Source organism: Cervus canadensis, chromosome 1 (genome assembly GCF_019320065.1).
Source record: "Cervus canadensis isolate Bull #8, Minnesota chromosome 1, ASM1932006v1, whole genome shotgun sequence".
Lineage (NCBI taxonomy): Eukaryota > Metazoa > Chordata > Mammalia > Artiodactyla > Cervidae > Cervus > Cervus canadensis.
In genome coordinates, this window is record NC_057386.1 from 6,147,982 (window position 1) to 6,171,528 (window position 23,547).

Genomic DNA, 23,547 nt, shown 5'->3' on the forward strand with positions numbered 1-23,547 from the left:
TGACATTTTACAGGAGCTTCGGGTTTTGGTCAAGGCCACACCAGTGGTACGAAGGGTGGTTGAGGATGAGCCACAACCCAGCCTCCTGCTTCTTCTCTGGCCAGTGCCTCCCGCCTCTTGACCTTGACATTCAAGACCTTGACTTTTGGTGGTTGAAAAATACACATTTCTGGAAATGTTATAGGCAGAGCAGGAAGGGAAGGGCATTCAGGGGACTCCGGATGGTGGCATTTAGAGTTAACTATCTACAAGCTCTCAGGTGGCAGGTTAGGAGTAGTTTCCGATGCTCATGAGGCTGTTCTGTGCAACCCAGGGGCACATGTCACAAGGAGCATGTGTGTGTGTATCTGGAGCCTGAGCTCCACGTGGATTGGCAAAGGAGAGGTCCACACGGGCTTGCTGAGTCCCGCTGTGTGCTCGGCCCTAGGCTGGGTCCGGTGGGGGCTGCCTGGGAAGGGAGGTCACAGCCCAAGGACCTTCTGGCCCAGTGGAGGACAGGATTCCAAGGTGAGAAATCACTCAGGGACTCTGGGGGTCATGGTGCCACCTGGGGGTGCGGGCCTTGAGCCGGGGGGCTTGTGGAAGGGCTGCTCCCTGGGGCGGTCACACTATGGGACACACCCTGGGGCCTTGCTCCTCCCCAGGGCTCTCACCCCGACCACAGGGAAACCAAGGAGCTGGGCTAGACGGGAACTTCAGCCTATGGTCTGGGGGTGGGAGGGAAGGGGAGGTGAGCTGGGGGCTTGGGAGGGTCTCCTCACCGGAAGTACCTACAGAACCCGGCCCCGGGGGTCTTAGGCACCACCAGTAGGCTTGCTCCTCGGCCACCCCCATCTTCTCAGCAGCTCCAGGAACAGAACCGAAAAGAAGCCGAACAAGGAAGCAGCAAGGCTTGAAGAAAAGCGGAAGTGGGAGCCTGCAGCCCTGACTGTCCTCCTGGGGGGGGACTGAGACCTCAGGACCAGCTGGGCCGGCGCTGTTGCAGGCAACGTCCGTGCTGGAGCGATGGCCCAGCCGCACCGGGCTACGTGGCTGCCCCCTGCTCTGCTGCTTCTCTGGGTCCCAGGTGGGGACTGCCAGGGAATGGGGAGGGGGGAGAGAATGGGGAAGGTGGAGGGTGGGGATGGAAGCAGGGAGGGTGACTCAGACTGGGGCACGGTCCGTCCACCGCTTAAGATGGACCTCATCCTTGGAGGGCAGGGGTGAGTGTCCGTCTCTCCTTCTGCATCTGTCTAGCCTTGCAGGAGCCACAGTGGGACACGGAGGAGGGGCTTTGCCGAAGGTTTGGGGATGAATTATTAGAGGAAGGAGGGCAAAAGGCAGGGCGTACCAGAGTGGGTGGCAGGGTGACCGCCGGGCACACCCAGGACACGCTCGTTGACAGGAGGCGCCCTCTGGATCATGGGTCCAGGGGGTGGAGGAAGCATGGGGATGAGGCAGGGGCTGGCCCTGGTCTCAGGGTCATGGAGGTGAATGAATAGCCAGGGTGGCTCGGGGGACCAGAACCTAAGGACCACGGGGCTGGTGGTCTCCAAGGAAGGGAGACGGGGATTCCCAACCCATCGGGGAAGGCGAGGTGGAGGGGACAGGAGGTGGGAGGGCAGAGCAGCTTCAGGAAAGGGAGGAGGAGGCTTTGCTCCCTGGAGGAGAGGGCTTCCTTGTGACGATTTCTCTCCTGGGCCTCCAGAAGCGTTCTCGGCTCTCAGACAGCTCTTGCAATCTTGTTTCATCCTTGCACGCTTATTCAGTCGTGCCTGACTCTTTGGACCCCATAGACTGTAGCCCGCCAGGCTCCTCTGTCCATGGGGATTCTCCAGACAAGAATATTGGAGTGGGTTGCCATTTCCTCCTCCAGAGGATCTTCCTGACCCAGGGATCGAACCCATGTCTCCTGCGTCTCCTGTGTAGGCAGGTTCATTACCGCAGAGAAACTGGTCACCTTCTCATGACTCATTTTTCTACTGTCTCTCTCCGGGGTTCTCGTGTGTTCACAGGCTCTGCCTGGGTGGAGGGTTCACTGTTTCTCTGGTTTCCTCTCTCACTGGTCACGGGCTCGTCCCACGAGGCCCAGGACCGCGGCGGCGGTGGTCATGCCTGCCTGGTCCCTTCCTGGGCAGACGTGCAGTGTTTCTGTTTAGTGTAAAGGGGGCATCGCCTGTGTTTTTAAAAACAGCAGCAGCAGGAGCCAGGTGCTTTTTCGTGATCTATTTAGACGATTCTTTACTGTCTGAGCCTCCAGGGAAAGCATCCTCCTGCAATGTGGGAGACCTGGGTTCGATCCCTAGGTTGGGAAGATCCCCTGGAGGAGGGCATGGCAACCCACTCCAGTGTTCTTGTCTGGAGAATCCCACGGACAGAGGAGATTGGGGTCCTACAGCCCACGGGGTCACAGAGAGTCGGACACGACTGAGCGAATGAGCACTCACTGCAGCCCTGAGACGGTTACAGCCACACCTCGTCTTGCGCTTTGCTTTGTTGAGCTTCACAGACACTGCCTTTTCCCAGTTGAATTTTGAGGTAGCCCTGCTTCGACCAAGTCTATTGGCTCCATTTTTCCAACAGCATTTCCTCCCCTTGTGTCTCTGTCACATTTTGGTAATTCCTGCAAAATTTCAAACTCTCCACCAGAAAAAGATTATGACTCACTGAAGACTCAGATGATGCATAGCATTTTTTTTAGCGATAGAGTATAATATTTTTAAATTAAGGTATGTAAATTGTTTGTAAGACGTAATGCTATTTGTTGCACACTTCATAGACCGGAGTATAACGTAAGCATCGCTTTTTTCTTTCGGCTGTGCAGCATGTGGGATCTTAGTTCCCCAACCATGGATTGAACCCACACCCCATGCGTTGAAGCAGAGTCTTCCCCCTTAACCACCAGGGAAGTCCCCAACATAGCTTTTATATGTGCTGGGAAACCAAAAACTTCTTGTGACTTTCTTTATCGCGATATTCGCTTTATTATGATTGTCTGGATGGAGGAGGAGATGGCAACCCGCTCCAGTGTTCTTGCCTGGAGAATCCCACGGACAGAGGAGCCTGGTGGGCTCTAGTCCAGGGGGTCACAGAGAGTCAGACGAGACTGAAGTGGCTGAGGGTGCACAGTTGTCTGGAATCAAATCCACAATATTGCCACAGTGTGACTATAGTTTTCTTTTTCCTTTGAACTATTCAAGAGGTGAATTATATTAAGATATTTGGCCAGATTTTAGTCTTTGATATACATTATACTGACTTCATGATAAGAATGGGCTTCTCTGAAGACTCAGATGGTAAAGAATTTGTCTGCAATGCAGGAGACCTGAGTTTGATCCCTGAGAGAAGGGAATGGCTACCCACTCCAGCATTCTTGCCTGGAAAATCCTATTGACAGAGGAGCCTGGCAGGCTTTAGTCCATAGCGTCACAAAGAGTCAGATACAGCTGAGTGACTAAGCATGTATGATAAGAATTAGGACGTTTTTCCTGTTTTCTTATTCTCTGTAGATGTTTAAATAAAATTGGGATTGTTTGGTCTTTGAAAGTTTTGAGAGAATTAACTTGTGAAACTGAGTTTTGCTCCTCAATTTTTGGAACAGAAAGAAAAAAGAACTTCTTTCTTCTCTTTTCTTTCCAGTTTTATTGAGGCATAATTAACAAGTAAAAATTGTGTATATATATATGGTGTACAATTATAGTAATGTTTTGATACATGTACACACAGTGAAATAATTGCCATATCACTTCACATAGTTGTCTTTGGGAAAGGACTCCTTGCTGACACTTATAGGTACTGGTCTACATTTTTAAAAAATCTATTCTGGATTAATATCGGTAATGTATACTTTCCTAGAAAATCACCAGTCTGGGGGACTTCCCTGATGGTCCAGTGGCTAAGACTCCATGCTCCCAATTCAGGAGGCCCAGGTCCAATTCCTGGTCAGGGAACTAGATCCCACATGCCGCAACTAAAGATCCCAAGTGTGGCAACTAAGACCCAGCTGAACTACACAAATAAATAAATGTTTTTTTTTTAAATGAAGAGAAAATCACCAGTTTTGTCCAAGTGTACAGACATTTTTGTAGAGGCTTGCGGTTTACCCTATTTTTCTTTTCAATTGTTTATGTGTATCTTTTTATTTTTTCTTGATCTGGTTACACACAAGAATGTCTATTTTGTTGTTTGTTTCTCCCAAATGAAAAATCAGCTTTCCGGCGTATACACTAGTCCCATTGTTCTTCTGTGTCCTGGTTCAGTAACTTCGGCTCTGGTTCTCCTCTCTCTCCTGGGTGGGGTGTGAATGCGCCGGTTCCTCTCCACTTCTTGTGCTGGATGGTTCACTCGTTTGTCTGGGATTTAGGGGGATGAGATTTTGTGATTCTGAAGTAAAACACTAAGAAAACAGAGGAACATCCTGTTAGAAGAGACAGAGACAGATAAAGAGGCAGACAGACAGAGATAGTCACGTAGACAGAGGGACAGAGAGAGATAATGAGAGACAGAGAGACAGAAAGTGAGAGAGACAGATGGAGAGAGAGAAGGGCAGACGGACAGACACACACAGAGAGGGATAAGGTGAGATAGACAAAGACAGAGACAGAGGAACAGAGAGACACGGGGAGAAGGAGACAGACACGGTGCGAGGGGAAGGCAGACCCCGGACGCAGAGGGCTGGGTCCCGAGGGTGGAGGAGTGAAGGGGGGACCCGGGCCAGGCAGGGGAGCCGAGAGCCAGGCTGGAAAGATGAGGATTCACAGTCGAGGGGACACAGGGCCTGGAGTCTGGATGTGGGCAGCAGGAGCGACGTCTTAAACGAAGGAAGGGCTGGGACATTTATCTGTTGAGCACTCGGTATGTGTCGATTTTACTGATTTTTTGTTTTCTAGAAAACCACACATTCATCCAGATTTACACACTTCTCTGTAGAGAATGTCTTTTTTCTTTTTTTGGCTACACTGCATGGCTTGTGGGATCATAGTTCTCTGACCATGGATTGAACCTGGACCCTTAACAGTGAAAAAGCAGAGTCCTTACCACTGGACCTCCAGGGAATTCTCTGTACAGAATTTCTACAAAGGGCCATTTTTTTTTAATTTTCATTTTCTCTGTCTCTGTGATTATTTTATTTTCATGTCTTAATTCAGGTGGACAGAGGGTTATCTATTTTCATTAGACTGAATTTTCTGAAATGTCGGTTTTCTTGGTCAGAAACAGAGGAATACCAGCAACTTCATGTGGTTCAATCTGATATTATTCTCCAGGCTTTTCATGCCCATTATCTCATTCAATACTCCCAAATGTCCTGTGAGGCTTACCAATCATCACCACGTTACCAATGAGGCCTCTGAAGCTCAGAGAAGTTAAGTAACTGGTCTCAGAACACACAGCAGACTTGTCATAGAACTGAGACTAAAACTCAGATTCTTCTGATGCCCTTTCCACGCCACCCTGGCCCTGGCTATGGAGCATCTCAGGAAACATCACACCCATGATGGGGCTGGAAAAGGCTTCTCTGCGGGGCATCTGCCACCCAGGCCAGAATAAGACCCCCTGATGGCCTCCCAGGAATGGGAGGATGGGAGCTTGTGGTCAGCTTTGGGCAACTACCAATGGAGAGCTGTGTGGGCTGGGGGAGGTGCTCACACCCAAGTGTTTGCTGAGGGCCTACTATGTTCCGGGCACGTGTAGACCTTTAAGATACAAGAAGGCCCCAGGGGCTTACATTCGAGTGTCTTCAAGTGATTTAAGAGCCTGAAAAGCCAAGTCAAATTAAAGACGTCTAACTCTAGCAAAAGACAACAAGCCACACCTCCCACCACTGTGGGGGCCCCGTCACAGAATCACAGGGCTGGTGAGGAGCGGTATCCGCAGGGGCCAGGGCCGGGGGTGGGGTGTGCTCGGCTTGGTGGCCAGCATTAATGTCACACACGTCACCCTAGTCCCCCAGCTCCATAGCGGTGGACTCTCTGGGACAATGGCAGACCCCAATCTCAGAAATAAAACATGAGCTTCCTTGAAAATTAAGTCAACAGGAGCTGGGCAGGCTGAAGTAAGGCCCAGGATGAGATGAAGGCTGTCAGTAAACTGTGTGTGTGTGCGCAGATGATTTTTCATGCACGAAATTTGCCAAGCATGGCCGGTGCTTCTGTGAACCATCTGGCAGACCTCTCTCTGCCTCGGTCCACACCCTCTTGGTGGGAACACATTGGCCTATGAGCGGTTCTTAGGTGACTGAGCTGCTCCGGGCTGGGGGCATCCTGACAAGCTGGGAAGTGGGAGTTCCCTGGTGGGTGAGAGGTTGGAAGGGCAGAGGAAAGAAAGTTGGGGTCTGGAGGAAAGTGCAGCTGTGGTCTTAGGGGTGACAAAGTGGAAGGGGCAGACTCTCAAGGTGTTTTCAGGCTGATGCGGGGCAGCTAGCGTGAGATGGGGGAACTTTTGGGGGTGACTCCCAGGGCGTCCTGACCCAGGTCCACCTGGTGGAGTTGGACTCGGTTGTGTTTTCCAGGCTGTTTGTCCCTGAGCGGCCCCAAGAGAGTGACGGGCATCTTGGGGGGATCCCTGAGCGTGGAGTGTCGGTACGGGGAGAAATTCATCAACAATTCCAAATACTGGTGCAAATCCCCATGTATGTTATTGTGGAAGATCGTGGAGACCAGAGAGTCAGAGAGAGAAGTGAGGATGGACCGCGTGTCCATCAAAGACCATCCTGGAAACCTCACCTTCACAGTGACCTTGGAGAGCCTCAGAGAGGAGGATGAGGGAAAGTATGGATGTGGGATCGATGTGCCACTTTCATTGGACCCCACCTTCCAGGTGGAGGTGTCTGTGATCCCAGGTGAGCCATGCACAGCCCTAACTCCCCCTGTAGCAGCAGCAAGGTCACCTGAACAGTCTCAGGTTGGAATTGCCACGGCAGAAATCACATCAGAGAGCAAACTCTGTGTGTGTGCACGCACACGTGTGTGTGTACGTGTGTGTAGGTGTATGTATATATATTGTGTGTGTGTGTGTGTGTGTGTGAGACAGAGAGACAGGGCGCTGGCACGTTCCCGCGGTCTTGAGCGATGAGAAGGTGCTTGTCGGGAAAGGGGAGGCGGAGAGGTGGGGTGTACAACTGAGAGAGGAGGGCGCCGTGGGCCTCCCCGCGGAAACCCAGGAAGCCGTGCGGGGGAAGGTGGGAGCTGAGTGGGGAGGCGGCGGGCGGGGCGTAGCTAATGAACACAGTGGGAGCGCTAACAAGACCTCAGTCCAGGCAGCCGTCTCTGGCAAGCCGCATGTGGCTGGGACTTGGTGGCGGGGGGTGAAGATTGGGGGTGAGGGTGACTCCGGGGCCTCCAGAGGACCCTGACCTCATCGTGGGGATGGGATCAGGGCTGTTGCGGGTGATACCCGTGTCCTGTTCAGAAACGGTCACTTGCCCCGGGAGGGTCCTGGCTGCGGGGTCCTCCATCCTGCCCCCTTCCTGAGTGAAATCAACCAAGAAGGGTATCGGGGAGGGGTGTCGTGGGAGAGTCAGAGGGGCTCCCTGAGTCTGATTTGTATTTCAGCACCATCGGCACCACCAACGCCAAGGTCAACCCGACCTGCTGTCACAGCCAAGACCTCGACAATCACAACCAAAGTTTCAACTGTGTCGTTCACCACCCTGGCCACAGAGGGCACCACCCACAGTGCCAGCAGCCAGGAGGAACAGGAGCCCACGCAGAGCTGGAGGTGAGGTGCCCTAGGCCGAGTCCTGGAGGCGGGCCTCCTCTGCCTTGGGGTCTATTTGGTCAGGAGCCCTGTGCCTGTTGACTGGGGCCTCTGAATCCCTTTGCACCAAGGCTGGAAGCTGGTCTGCGTCTCCTAGCTTGGTCTGTAGGGGCCACACTGGACCTGCCCTGGGCTCTGAGAGGGAATCAGGCCGGGCAGAAGCTGGAGGTGGATGGAGGGAAAGCGATATTTAATGAGAGCTGGTGAGATGATGTCCTACCAGGCGCGTGCTCAGAGCTTCACCTGGATGTTATCTCCCTACAATCCTTCACCACCATCACCCTCCATTTATGGATGAGTAAACGGGTGCTCCGAGAGGTTAAGTGACCAACAGGGTAATATAGTCACAGAGGCAGGCTGGCTCCTGGGCCTAGTTTATATGATTCTGAAGTTTTAGATTCTTTCTTCCAAATATGTGATTCTCGACATTTTTTTTGGCAGGGGGAGGGAAAAAACCCCAGGAGAATTTGACGACATTTATGGTTTCTCTCCCTGGAAATATACATATTGTCTGAAGCCATTTCTGGGATTCACAGACTCCCTTTTCTGTTTTAAAAAGTAATCAATATTTATTTTTGGCTGCGCTGGGTCTTCATTGCTGCACTGGGGCTTTCTCTAGTTGCAGTAAGTGGAGGCTACTCTCCAGTTCCGGCGCAAGGGCTTCTCATTGTGGTGGCTTCTCTTCTTGCAGAGCGTGGGCTCTAGAGCCTAAGCTCAGCAGTTGCGGTGTGTGTTAGCTGCTCAGTCGTGTCCAACTCTTTCCAATCCCGTGGACTGTGGCCCGCCAGGCTCCTCTGTCCATGGGATTCTCCAGGCAAGAACACTGGAGTGGGTGGCCATGCCCTTCTCCGGGGAATCTTCCCCACCCAGGGGTTGAACCTGCGTCTCTCGTGTCTTCTGCGTTGGCAGGCAGGTTCTTTACCACCGGCGCCTCCTGAGTTGTGGTGCATGGGCTTGGTTGCCCCGTGGCATGTGTGATCTTCCTGGATGAGGGATCGAACCTGTGTCCCCTGCATTGTCGGGCAGATTCTTAACCACTGGACCACCAGGGAAGCCCAAGACTCCCTATTCTGACACCACCTGGTGCCCTGCAAGTCGATTCCAGAACTGACCACCTGCGAGTCAGCACAGACTCCAGCATCCTGTGAGACTCGTGAGGCTCAGTCTTATAAGACGGCCTGATTTCAGAGCACTTGGGGGATGCTCAGATCATCACATCTCTGATCAGCTGGATACATGACCCCCTTGGCCTTGATAATTGCTTAGGTAACTCACAGAATGTAGAGAAGTGCTATACATATAGCTTTATCACAAAGTATAAAGGTCAGGGCACTTCCCAGGAGGCCCTAGTGGTAAAGAACCCACCTGCCAATGCAGGAGACATAAGAGACCTGGGTTTGTTCCCTGGGTTGGGAAGATCCCCTGGAGGAGGGCATGGCAACCCACTCCAGTATTCTTGCCTGGAGAATCCCCATGGGCAGATGAGCCTAACCATGAAGGCTACAGTCCCTGGGGTCCAGCCTACGGCTGCAGGCTACGGCCCATGGGGTTGCGAAGAGTCAGACATGATTGAAATGACTCAGCACGCATGCATAAAGGTCAGGACCAGTCAGTGAAGGGGCACGTAGGGCAAGGTCTGGGAGGGTCCTGACTACAGTTTCTGTGCCTTTTCCCAGTGAAGTTGGGGGCATCACCCTCCCGGGACTTTGATGTGTTCACCAACCAGGAAGTTCCAAGTCTTGGTGTCCGTAGTCTTTACTTGGGTTTCATTGCACAGACATGACTAATTGAATCATTGCCCACATGACTGACATCAACCCCCAACACCCCTTTCCACTTCCCTGAAGGTCAGGCTGGCTCAGAGCCCCAAATCTCTCATCACATGGCTGGTCCTTCTGGTGACCAGCTCCCAGCCTGAGTCAGGCAAAATCTCAGGCAGATCCAAGGGGCTTGTGAATCACAAAGGTGCTCCTATTACTAGGAAAACCCCAAGGATTTAGAGCCTCCCTTCCAGGAGCCAGAGGCAAAGGCCAGTCAGATTCTTTATTATCCGACACCCCAAGACCCCTTCACTGGCTTCCTGACAATCCAGGGGACAATCTTTATATCAGGCAAGGTGAGATTCAGGCCCCAAACATGCCACCTCCAGAAACGATCTGCAGATGCACAGCTGGGGAATGGAGCTGGGCTTTTTAAACAGTAATTTTCTTTGTCTGTTTATTTATTTTTTCCTGTGCTGGGTCTTTGTTGCTGCACAGGCTTTTCTCTAGTTGCAGAGAGTGCTGCTCACTCTCTAGTCTCTGTGCTCGGCTTCTCACTGCAGTGGCTTCTCCAGTCATGGAGCGCAGGCTCTAAGCACAGGCTCGGTAGTTGTGGAGCCCGGGCTTACTCCCTCCTCAGCATGTGGGATCTTCCTGGGCCAGGGACCGAACCCTGCATTGGCAGGTGGATTCTTCACTACTGAACCACCAGGGAAGCCCCAGAGCTGGGTTTTGTATAGCTGAAGCCTGTGCAATTTGCAGGGGGTGGGGTGCATCTTTAAGAAAAAAGACTAGAACATTATGGAGGCAAGTTAGATATAAAAGAAGGGGCCCAAGCAGGGGAGTTGTGTCAGTTCCCCAGGAAAGCAGCTGCTGCTGTCCAAGTGTGAACCGGTAGAGTTTCAAGGAGATGTTTTTGCAGCCATGTTTGTACTTGCAAAATACTGGGAGAAATGCCCACGGAGAGGGAAGAGTTAAATAACGTAGGGTCTGTCCAAGCAATGGAATACTATGCAACTATGAAAAGAAAAACCCACAGGGAACTTCTCTATGTAGTGACATGGAAAGATCTTCAAGATGCATTGTGAAGTAAAAAACTCGTGTTTATCACCAACTCAATGGACATGAGTTTGAGCAAGCTCCAGGAGACGGTGAAAGACTGGGAAGCCTGGCGTGCTGCGGTCCCTGGAGTCGCAAAGAGTCAGACATGGCTGAGCAGCTGAACTACAGTGTTTATAAGAGCGGTCCCCAGACTTTTTGGCACCAAGGACCGGTTTTGTGGAAGACAGCTTTTCCACGGACGGGTATGGGGGTGGATGGTTCAGGCAGTAACAAGAGAGATGTGGGGTGCTGGTGAACGGGGAGGTGCTCACCTCCTGCTGTGTGGCCAGGTTCCTAACAGTCCTCTGATGGGCACTGGTCCATGGCCCAGGGGATGGGGACCCATGGTTCACACTATGCCTCTTTTATGTGAAAAAAGGACATACACAAAAATAATGTATATTCGTATTTTCTTGTATTGAATAAAGAGGCTCTGGAAGGTTCTTAGGTGTACCGTGTGTGTCTGTGGGGGGATTTAGGTAGACAGGGGATGAAAAGGAGGCTTTACGCTGTCTGCCTTTTTTTTAGTGGGAGCTCATCTACTGAACAAGCGCGGGAAAGCAGGACCTCCTGCCCCATGCAGCCCACCCTGTCTCCCCTCAGGCTCCACGCGCTGCTGATCTCATTAGCGCTTCTGCTGCTCCTGTTGGGGGGCGTCTCGCTGCTGGCCTGGAGGATGGTTCAGAGACGGGTCAAAGGTGAGTGAGCTCCCCACACTCGCCCACACCGCACCGCACCGCTCTGGTCCTAGAGGAAATGTGTCCGGGTTTCCAGGAGGGTCATCAGCTGTTTCTCCCCTGGGACTACATGGCCCGGGCGACCCCAGAGGGCTGGCCCCGGAGGGAGTGTCCCTGGTGTGGCTGAGAGGAGGTGACTTTAAGGCAAGAGGCCTTTCCCACGGCAGAGTCGGGGTAGCTGCTCGTGAAGCAAAGTCCCTCTTCCGTCTAAACCCTTCCGAGACTTCCTACAGCCTCCAAAGTCCAGGCCTGCCCAGCACGGTCAAGGCCCTTGGCAGTCAGCCCATCCTTACACTCTGCAAGGCAGCGGTTTCTCAACTTCCTCTGCGCTTGCTCTGGGCACTTGCCCTTCGCCGGCTCACTCCTGCGGCCCTACATGCTGCTCTCAGCTTCCTTTCCTCTAGGACCTCTTCCTGGCCCCCAAAGAGCAGCTCGGGGACCCTTTCTGGGTGAACCTCTGTTCTTCCGCCCTCAAAGCCCTTGTCTCACCAGTTTGTCACACCTGCTTCCTAGGCTGCCTGCCTACCAGCCCATGCAGCTCGTTAAGATCAGAGACCCTTACCCAAGGAGACACAGGAGCAGTGTGTGTTGAGTGAATATATTATTTAATATTATTTAGTATCATCACAGTGGGGCCCGGGGAGCTCTAGGCAGCCTGTGGTCCAGCCGCTCTCCTCTGAGCTCAGATTAAAAGAGAGAAAATAAGACACCCCCAGCATCCTGTCTGGCCCTCAGTAAGTAGAGGCTCAGTAAACACTTGAGCAAATTAAATACATAGGAGAACAGAGAAACCAGTGACCCTGTGACCTTGCTGGTGGGCGTGAGAGTTGCGAGCTAGGTTTTATCTGGGGCAAAATGGGGACTGCAGCCCGGGAGACAGCACCTTAGATAGCTCTGAGAAACTGCTCCAAAGATTCAGGAGGCGGGGAAAGGTCAGCGTATCAGTGATTTTGGTGAAGGGGGAGGAACACATGCAATCAAACACACGTTTTTCCAGAAGGTTTCTATTAGTCTCGAGAAGCTTCTGCTAGTCACAGGGAACACTTGTCACCATGAAGGATGTTCGTGCTTTTCTAGATATGGGGAGAGGCAAGGACTGGGCTCATAAAAATCAGCTCCTGAGAATATCTGACTCTCTGAAGACCAGTCCTGCCCGTTTACCTGGCACGCGGGTGCCTCATTCCCGCTCCCCACCCTGAACTCCTTTCAGGGGGTGTTGAAGGTTAGCAGCTGCATCAACACTGGATTTGGTCCTTGCAGAGGTGGACGGCAGGCGCCCAGGGCGAGGGCCGGTTTGTACTTGACTCCTATAGGAGAGCAGCTTTCTGCTGAAGTGGGTGTGAGCCTCAGGGTTCCTTCCTGGACTAAGTTCTTAATTCCATTTGCGCAGAGTACCTGGGCAGAGGGGATGCTTGTTCAGAATTACCGATGCTGAGCCTCTCAGGGCTGCAGTGAGACCCCGGTGGCTCTGCTCCACACCTGCAGAGCTAGACTGGGCATTGGTTTTTCCTGGGAGCAAAAGGGGGGACCCCGCCTGACTCGTTCACCTCCAGCATCCCCGTGGGGCCCAGCTCCTCCCTCCAGCACATCTCCGGCCTTTAGCCGCAAAATCAACCTCAACATACGTATGCTTGATGGATGGAAAGAAAACCACTTCCTCTTCCCCATCTGCTGTTCCCATATCGCTTCTGGGAACCATCTCCTGAAACTTTAGCCCATACTGCTTACCACATGGGCTTTTTCCCAGCCTGGGTTGCCTCAGATCTGTGGGTCCCAGCGATCTCCAAGGTGCCCTTTCACCTAAAAAGCGCCCCTCCCCTTTAAAAATGGGGTGTGTGATTGCTGTAGAAAATGGGAAAAAGAAGTAAAACACAGAGAAGGAAGGAAATTCACCCTAATAAATAAAAAGAAGAACTTGCACCGCCCAGAGAAAACCAGCCACAGACGGCTGAGTCACATCCTTACGGTCTCTTGCAAATCTGACTCCTTAAAATGTTTGCTCCATATGTAATTTCACTTTCATTTTTTTAACTAAAATTATGTTTTTTGTTGACTTGTGCTGGGTCTTCGTTGCTGCGTGCGGGCTTTCTCTCGCGGCGGTGCACGGGCTTCTCGCTGTGGCAGTTTCTCTGGTTGGAGAACTTGGGCTCAGTAGCTGTGGCAGGTCAAGCTCAGTTGCCCAGCAACATGTGGGATCTTCCAGGACCAGGGATCGAACCCGTCTGTGTCCCCTGCATTGGCAGCTGGATTCCTAACCACTGGACCACCAGGGAAGTCCTGTAATTCCACTTTTCAACCTTATGATTTTCCCTGCTAATAATCTTCTCCAAATCCCTTGAGTGCAGAGTTGACTTGTGTGGATGGGTTACACCTCGTCAAGGGATCTTTGTTTAACGGGAGAAAGGCTTTGTGTTCATGTAGCCTCTGTCTCTCCCCTGCTTGGCATCTCAGCACCTGTCTCCCGGCTGCCTCTGGGGTTAAGGTTAGGGTTAGTGACCCCTGGTGGCCCTGCTGGCCCCAGCCTGACCCCTGCTCTGTGCTCATCCATGGTTCCTCCCCTGAGCCCACTCTCGTCATTCCCTTATTCATTCACTCGATCACACAGCGAAGCTGTCCTGAGCTCCTAGTGTGTTCCAGGCCCTGTGCTGGGCGCTTGAGGACCCCGTCATGGCCAGGGTAGACTGGCGCCTTCAGCGGGCTCCCTGTTCAGCTGTCTGCCACCCAGCTCCCTCCATGTCACCTGCCTCCCCGGGGTGGACTCCCATCTCTTCCTCACCAGCCTTTTCCCTCCTTCCCATCAAATCTGTCTGAGTCGAGGAGACAGAGGATGGTAAGGAGCTGGCCCACAGCATCTGAAAATATGTCCATATCTCAAGTGGCGCTAGTGGTAAAGAATCTGCCTGCCAATTCAGGAGACGTGAGATGTGAGTTGGATCCCTGGGTCAGGAAGATCCCCTGGAGAAGGGAATGGCCACCCACTCCAGTATTCTTGTCTGGAAAATTCCATGGACAGAGGAGCCTGGCAGGCTACAGTCTACAGGGTCACACGGAGTCGGACATGACTGAAGTGACTTAGCACACACGCACATGTTCATACCTCAGCGCCCCTGGCTGCACAGCCTGTCGAGCCAATCGGTGAGGTTCAGCAGACGCCTCTGTCGTCCATGACCTCGTGTCTCCTGACTCTGGGAATCTCACCGCTGACTTTGGGACTCCCTCCCTGAGGCTGGACAGCGTCTCCTCCTGCAGCATCCAGCAGGCTCTGGAGCTGCCTGGCGGAGATCCTAGATCAAGGGCGCTCTGGTGCGTGGGCATCACCTCCCCCACCCTCAGCTCCCGGGGCCCCGGGTGAAAGCCCCAGGGAAGCGCAGAGCCGCGCTCAGAGGCAGGACCTGGACGCCACATTGCAGGTGCCAGAAACAGGAGGCTCTGCGACCTGAGCTGGGATTCCTCAGAGCGGACAGGGCTTCCTGTCTGGGAGGGGCTGACCCCGGGCCAGGGGGTCACAGCAGATAAACTTTGCATGGTTTGATGCTCTAGGTCTCTGCAAGGTCACTTCCTTTTTATTATTTTATTTAAAAAAATTTTAGGGTTTGTTAAAACACAGCTGGACTTCATCCCCAATGTTGATAATTCAGCACGGCTGCAGTGGGGCCTGCAAAACTGCATTTTTTCAATTGGTAAAAAAAGAAATACTTATCAAATTTGTTATCTTAACCATTTCTAAGTTTACAGTTCGGTAGTGTCAAGTGTGTTTATATTGTTGAAAAAAAGATCTCCAGATCTTGTTCATCATGCAGACATTTCCTGTTAAATGAGTGCCCTTACTTTCTCATCTCTCTCACCTGGAAGCGTGGAGTCTTAACCACTGGATCACCAGGGAAATCCCTGAGGAACATTTTTATGAGTGGCTGTTTTGGGAACCACCTTTGTTTGATCCCCTTTACCCTAGCTGGAGCCTTCCTGCTTGTTCATTCATTCATTTCCTCATTCACTAATTCACCCACTCAACACACCCTTGAGTTCCCACCGTGCTGCTGGCCTGAAGCGATAGGTCCCCCGGGCTGAAGTCTCTAGGGAAAGGCTCTCCTCCACGATCCGCATCCTGCTCATTCTAGGATTCAGTCTCCTTCCTCTTCTCTTGCCTCTTTAGCTGGAGAGAAACCAGAGCCGCCCCAGAGCCGTAGTCAGGTAAGGAGGGTTCACGCAGGGGGCGCATCCGGGTGGCTGCGAGGTGCACAGGAGATGCTGGGGACCCGATCTGTCCCGTTAGCCGGTGGAGGTCCGCGTGGATCCCACACGGATAGAGCGAGGTGCTCACCTAGAGCCGGAAGAACAACGCCTGGGCGGTCTGGTCGCTGGGTCATCATGAGCTCTGGCCAGTCTGTTCCCTCCCAGGGGAGGGGGAGGGAGGGAGGGTCCTCCAGCCCAGCTGTTGACCTGACCATTCTAACACGCCCCAGAGAGGACCTGCGTGGGGGAGGCGGAAGGCAGGATGGGAAGGCTGGGGCACCCAGAGCATAGAGTGGGAGGGGAGATGCTTGCAGGGACACGGGCCTCTCTACGCTGGGCTGCGGAGGGGCCTGTGGACACCCATCCAAACCCTGCACTCCTGTCCACTCCAGGCTGCTGAGCAGACTGAGCCCTGCTATGCGAATCTGGAGCTGCAGACGAGGCCCCTTTCAGGAAAGCCCATTCAACCCACGCGGGTGGAGGTGGAATATAGCACAGTGGTGAGTGCAAGGGCCCAGCTCCCATCCTGGGGGCTGTGGGCCGTGGCAGAGGCATCGCCATGTGGGGTCTGGCAGGCAGGGAGGGGAGAGGGGCTCGATCGATCCCTTGTGCTTCTGCAGAACGAGGATACACAGAAAACCAGCCAAGCGTTGGGGACGCCTCTGCCGGTCCAGTGGCTGAGACTTGGCCTTCCAATGCAGGGGGTGCAGGTTTGATCCCTGGTTGGGGAGCGAGGATCCCACATGCCTCTCGACCAGAAAACCAAAACGTGTAACAGAAGCAATACTGTAATAAATTCAATAAGGACTGTAAAAAAGGTCCACATCAAAAAAAACCTTAAAAAAGAAAAGAAAATGAAGAAAGTGTAGATTTCGCCAGACCTTGGTGTCCTTGTGGCTGAGGGGTCAGGTGGGAGATGAAGGGGCTTTTGGAATGGCCAGTGGATAATCAAGAGTCAATAAAGTACAGCATTTATTAAGCACCTATTATGAGAAACCTGTATGCAGGTCAGGAAGCAACAGTTAGAACTGGACATGGAACAACAGACTGGTTCCAAATAGGAAAAGGAATACGTCAAGGCTGTGTATTGTCACCCTGCTTATTTAACTTATATGCAGAGTACATCATGAGAAACGCTGGGCTGGAGGAAGTACGAGCTGGAATCAAGGTTGCTGGGAGAAATATAAATAGCCTCAGATATGCAGATGACACCACCCTTATCGCAGAAAGTGAAGAAGAACTAAAATGCCTCTTGATGAAAGTGAAAGAGGAGAGTGAAAAAATTGGCTTAAAGCTCAACGTTCAGAAAACTAAGATCATGGCATCTGGTCCCATCACTTCATGGGAAATAGATGGGGAAACAGTGGAAACAGTGTCAGACTTTATTTTGGGGGGCTCCAAAATCACTGCAGATGGTGATTGCAGCCATGAAATTAAAGATGCTTACTTCTTGGAAGAAAAGCTATTACCAACCTAGACAGCATATGAAACAGCAGAGACATTACTTTGCCAACAAAGGTCTGTCTAGTCAAGGCTATGGTTTTTCCAGTGGTCATGTATGGATGTGAGAGTTGGACTGTGAAGAAAGCTGAGCACTGAAAAATTGATGCTTTTGAACTGTGGTGTTGGAGAAGACTCTTGAGAGTCCCTCGGACTGCAAGGAGATCCAACCAGTCCATCCTAAGGCAGATCAGTCCTGGGTGCTCATTGGAAGGACTGATGCTGAAGCTGAAACTCCAATACTTTGGCCACCTCACACGAAGAGTTGACTCATTGGAAAAGACCCTGATGCTGGGAGGGATTGGGGACAGGAGGAGAAGGGGACGACAGAGGATGAGATGGCTGGATGGCATCACCGACTCATGGACATGTGTTTGAGTAAATTCCGGGAGTTGGTGATGGACAGGGAGGCCTGGTGTTCATGGGGTCACAAAGAGTCGGACTCGACTGAGCGACTGAACTGAATTGAATGTACCATATGGACTTCCCTGGTGGCTCAGACGATAAAAGAATCTGCCTACAATGTGGGAGACCCGGGTTTGATCCCTGGGTCGGGAAGATCCCCTGGAGAAGGAAATGGCAACCCATTCCAGTACTGTTGCCTGGAAAATCCCATGGATGGATGGAGGAGCCTGGTGGGCTACAGTCCATGGGGTTGCAAAGAGTCATACATGACTGAGAGACTTCACTTCAGTTTCATGTACTGTATGGGCTTCCCTGGTGGCGCTAGTGGTAAAGAACCCACCTGCCAATGCTGGAGACATAAGAGACACAGGTTCCATCCCTGGGTGGGGAAGATCCCCTGGAGGAGGGCATGGCAACCTACTCCAGTGTCTTGCCTGCAGAATCCCATGGACAGAGGAGCCTGGCGGGCTACAGTCCATGTCACACAGAGTTGGACACAACTGAAGCAACTTAGCAGGCACACACACACATGTTCCATACACCCAACTTAGCAGGCATGCACACGCATGTACCATACACCCAACTTAGCAGGCATGCACACGCATGTACCATACACCCAACTTAGTAGGCACGCACACACATGTACCATACACCTAACTTAGCAGGCATGTACACACATGTACCATACACCCAACTTAGCAGGCATGCACACACATGTACCATACACCCAACTTAGCAGGCACGCACATGCATGTACCATACACCCAACTTAGCAGGCATGCACACGCATGTACCATACACCCCTTAGCAGGCACGCACATGCATGTACCATACACCCAACTTAGCAGGCATGCACACACATGTACCATACACCCAACTTAGCAGGCACGCACACACATGTTCCATACACCCAACTTAGCAGGCATGCACATGCATGTACCATACACCCAACTTAGTAGGCATGCACACACATGTACCATACACCTAACTTAGCAGGCATGCACACACATGTACCATACACCCAACTTAGCAGGCATGCACACACATGTACCATACACCCAACTTAGCAGGCACGCACATGCATGTACCATACACCCAACTTAGCAGGCATGCACACGCATGTACCATACACCCCTTAGCAGGCACGCACATGCATGTACCATACACCCAACTTAGCAGGCATGCACACACATGTACCATACACCCAACTTAGCAGGCACGCACACACATGTACCATACACCCAACTTAGCAGGCATGCACATGCATGTACCATACACCCCTTAGCAGGCACGCACACACATGTACCATACACCCCTTAGCAGGCACGCACACACATGTACCATACACCCAATGTTAAAGCCGATGGTTTTTCACTGTTTTACTGCCACCATCTCTTTGGTATGAACTCTGCTTTTTAGATTTTTACCAATGAGCCCTTGTGTGTCAAGCTGTAGGCACAGCATTGAAAAGTGGAATAATGGAAGAGGTTGCCTCCCATCCCCACCCCATGCAGGGTCATAACTCACCCTTAAGTGGAAGAATTTAGGCAGAAGTTGAGGGATTGGTTGTCAGAGAAGACGAGATGGAGGTTTAAGCATCAGACACATGGCCCTGGGACTAGCAACATCCTAGCTTTTCTAACTTGGTGACTAATGACCTCAAAGCAGATCCCAGGCACTCCCCCAGCTCTGATGCTTGGACTTTGTGCTGTGTCTTTGAAAGTGATCAGGGCTCCTGGCCTTCCCCAATCAATAGAAATTGATCAGAGGCCAGACAAGACATTCAGGCGAGGTTCTGCTGGGGCCGCTGCTGCAGCAGGAGGGAGCAGGAGGGAGCGAGAACAAGCAGCAGTCTTCCTTGCTTGCTTCCCAAGGGGTGTGGCGGCCGGTGGTTCCTTAGATGGAGTGAGGGTAGGGGTGTGTCCAGGGGTGGGGCTAGAAAGGTGGCTTAGGTGTTTTGCCCACCTCTTGGGTGGTGTTCTATGCAGGGGGCATGCACAGTACCCCACTTTTGCTCCTCAAAAGCAGCAGTCGGGGTTCTTGGTCTCTTTGTATCTCTAGTCCAGAGTATGCCCCAACTGTACATGCATGCAGGAGAAGGCAATGGCAGCCCCCTCCAGTGTCTTGCCTGGAAAATCCCATGGACGGAGGAACCTGGTGGGCTGCAGTCCATGGGGTCGCTGAGAGTCAGACACGACTGAGTGACTTCACTTTCACTTTTCACTTTCATGCATTGGAGAAGGAAATGGCAGCCCATTCCAGTGTTCTTGCCTGGAGAGTCCCAGGGACAAGGGAGCCTGGTGGGCTGCCGTCTATGGGGTCGCACAGAGTCGGACACGACTGAAGCGACTTAGCAGCAGCAGCAGCAGCAGCAGCAGTGCCCGTACGCAGTTGTGTTTAGTCCCTTCGAGTTTCTTTGGATTTTGTTGCTCAAGGAGATGTTTGTCCAGGTGCAAGCCCTGCAGCAAAGGGTCCAGGGCTGGCACATCTCATCTCCATCAGGCGGGGGCGGAGCAGGTGGGTGGGCAGGATTTTGGAGACCCGCCTTTGCAAGAGAAAGTGGCCAGGACAGTGGGGAATGGTGGAGCCTCCCTCAGGTCGCCCCTCTGATGTCTCTTCCTTAATCTGGGATTCCCACTTCCCCGGCCTCCCCCTGAGCCTCTGGTCTCTGTCTCCGCAGGGCCCGCCCAGCGACAACCTTCAATACACCTCGGTGGTGTTTGACTCCCAGAGACAGGATTCCAAGGCCTGCAGGATTCCCTCCGAGACGCCAGTGTACAGTGTGATTAAGAAGACATAAGCTCATGTTTCCAGCCTTACCAACCGGAGGACTCTGCAGGTCACAGGAGGCCCAGGGCTCGGCCTTCACCCACGAACCTCCCTCCACCTGCTTCCCTTGATGGTGACTGGCAAGGCAGCTGGGCTCCCCAAGGCTGCCCATCTTGCGCCATCAGCCAGGCTGGCTTCACTGAGGATGTCTGGGAATGCGGTTCTGGATGGTCCCATGGGAAACCTTCCATCCCACTGGCTCTCGACATCTCTTTCCTCTCTTCTCTGCTTCATCCCAGCTCTAGGTGGCTCCAGGCAAAGGTGTGATTCCTGTAGCATGGTGCCTACAAATAGCTTTGTAAACCGCAGCCCCACGGAAATGTCTGGGGTTGCTGGGAAGTTGGAACTGGTGAAGAGCCAGGAGAACACAAAGGCATTGAAGACTGAGTCCTTCTCTTCTTACAGACAAGGAGACCAAGACCCAGAGAAAGGAGAGGCTTGCCCACAGCTCCAGAACGAGTGGCTCACTTCTCTGGACTCTTGGGATTATTGTTAACCTAAGAGATATTAATAACATGGAAATTATCTTAAGAGAGAAGAAAAAAATTATTTAAACTTTGCAGCTGTATGTCTGCAAAATTGTATTAAAAGTCCTTTCTTTTGAAGCCGAATAATATTTCATTGATGTATATATCATATCATGCTTATCCATCCATTCACCTGTCAAGAGAATGCTTCTATATTTTAGCTCTTGTGAAAAATCCAAGTTACGAACTTGGTGTACAAGTATCTCTTGGAGACTCTGCTTTCAATTCTTTTGGGTGTATACTCAGAAGAGGAATTTCTGAATCATATGATAACCTATTTTTAATTTTTGAGGAACTGTTCTACTGTTACCGGCAGTAGCTATACCATGCTACATTCCCACCACGGGTCTGCAGTTTCTTCACATCCTTTCCAACACTTTTTTTTTTTTTTTTTTTTTTAGTAGCGAACCTAATGCATGTGAGGTGGTATCTCATTGCAATGTTGCATTTCCCCAGTGATTAGTGATGTTGAGCACTTTTCACGTGCTTATTGGCCATTTGTCTATCTTCACTGAAGACATGTCTATTCAGTCTTTTTGCCCATTTTCAAATTGATTTCTTTCTTGTTGTTGAGTTGTCTATGTATTCTGGATATTTCAGTCTTATCAGATATATAATTTGCAAATATTTTCTCTCATTTTGTGTGTCAAATTTTTACTCTGTTGAAGGTGTCTTTTGAGGACAAAAATTTCAACATTTCATGAAGTTTGATTTGTCCATTTTGTTGTTGCTGCTGCTTGTGCCGTTTAGATCATATTCAAGACATCATTGTCAAATCTGAGGTTCTGAAGATTTTGTCCTATGCTTTATTCTAAGAGTTTAATAGTTTTAGGTCAGACTAGCTAACTTTTAGCTAAGAAAGGCAATCCCAAAGAGTGCTCAAACTACCGCACAATTGCACTCATCTCACACACTAGTAAAGTAATGCTCAAAATTCTCCAAGCCAGGCTTCAGCAATACGTGAACCGAAAACTTCCAGATGTTCAAGCTGGTTTTAGAAAAGGCAGAGGAACCAGAGATCCGCTGGGTCATCGAAAAAGCAAGAGAGTTCCAGAAAAACATCTATTTCTGCTTTATTGACTACGCCAAAGCCTTTGACTGTGTGGATCACAATAAACTGTGGAAAAATCTGAAAGAGATGGGAATACCAGACCACTTGGCCTGCCTCTTGAGAAACCTGTATGCAGGTCAGGAAGCAACAGTTAGAACTGGACATGGAACAACAGACTGGTTCCAAATAGGGAAAGGAGTACGTAAAGGCTGTATATTGTCACCCTGCTTATTTAACTTATATGCGGAGTACATCATGAGAAACGCTGGGCTGGAAGAAGCACAAGCTGGAATCAAGATTGCCGAGAGAAATATCAATAACCTCAGATATGCAGATAACACCACCCTTATGGCAGAAAGTGAAGAGGAACTAAAAAGCCTCTGATCAAAATGAAAGAGGAGAGTGAAAAAGTTGGCTTAAAGCTCAACATTCAGAAAACTAAGATCATGGCATCTGGTCCCATCACTTCATGGCAAATAGATGGGGAGACAGTAGAAACAGTGTAGACTTTATTTCTGGGGGCTCCAAAATCACTGCAGATGGTGACTGCAGCCATGAAATTAAAATACGCTTACTCCTTAGAAGGAAAGTTATGACCAACCTAGATAGCATATTAAAAAGCAGAGACATTACTTTGCCAACAAAAGTCCATCTGGACTTCAAAAAAAAACCAAGGCTATGGTTTTTCCAGTGGTCATGTATGGATGTGAGAGTTGGACTGTGAAGGAAGCTGAGTGCCAAAAAAGTGATGCTTTTGAACTGTGGTGTTGGAGAAGACTCTTGAGAGTCCCTTGGACTGCAAGGAGATCCAACCAGTCCATCCTAAAGGAGATCAGTCCTGGGTGTTCATTGGAAGGACTGATGCTGAAGCTGAAACTCCAATACTTTGGCCACCTGATGCGAAGAGTTGACTCATTGGAAAAGACCCTGATGCTGGGAGGGATTGGGGGCAGGAGGAGAAAGGGACGACAGAAGATGAGATGGCTGGATGGCATCACCAACTCGATGGGCATGTGTTTGAGTAAACTCCGGGAGTTGGTGATGGACAGGGAGGCCTGGCGTGCTGCAATTCATGGGGTCACAAAGAGTCAGACACGACTGAGCGACTGAACTGAACTGAACTGAAGCTAACTTTTTAGGCTAGCTTTGGGTTTATCCTTCTTTTTCTAACTCCTAAAGTTGTAAAGTTAGGTTTTCTTATTTGAGATCTTTGCCCTTGTTTTTAATGTAAGCATCTAAATATCCCACTTAGCACTGTTTCCATTGTGTTCCATAAGCTTTTGTAGAAGGTGTTTATGCTTCCATTCATCTTAAGTGTTTTCTGGTTCCCTTTATGATTTCTTCTTTGATCCATTGGTTGTGTATGAGTGTGCTGTTTCATTTTCACAAGTTTGTGAATTTTCCACTTTTGCTTTTTTCCCTTTTCGAGTATTTATTGAAAGATGAATAAACTCAAATTGATTGGTTACATAATCAGTGCCAATTAGCTTTTTAAATTCCATCTTATAATACCACGTAATATCTTGTAAGAAAAAAAAAAACTTTTTAAGCCTCAAGTAATGCCTTTACAATATGAACTGGGCCAACCATCAGACATGGCTCCTCCCCATCTCAATGTGAATAAAATGCTATTAAAAAACAATGAAGAGAATCCAGTTTAACTTTTGTTA

The 23,547-nt window shown here is 50.9% G+C and overlaps 1 protein-coding gene across 2 annotated transcripts; it reads left to right on the top strand.

The window, feature by feature from the left end:
* The first annotated feature begins 713 nt into the window (after positions 1-713).
* Positions 714-21,796, top strand: LOC122433491 (CMRF35-like molecule 8). 2 transcript variants are annotated; one of them, XM_043456552.1, is made up of 7 exons: positions 714-1,066; positions 6,488-6,817; positions 7,530-7,695; positions 11,124-11,293; positions 15,486-15,523; positions 15,958-16,065; positions 20,151-21,796. In XM_043456552.1, exons 1-7 carry the CDS (start codon positions 1,006-1,008, stop codon positions 20,268-20,270), a joined length of 993 nt encoding a protein of 330 aa, XP_043312487.1. In that variant the 5' UTR covers positions 714-1,005; the 3' UTR covers positions 20,271-21,796. The 2 variants fall into 2 exon arrangements, with proteins under 2 accessions (XP_043312487.1, XP_043312546.1); XM_043456611.1 differs by having other exon boundaries at positions 11,199-11,293.
* Positions 21,797-23,547: the final 1,751 nt, after the last annotated feature.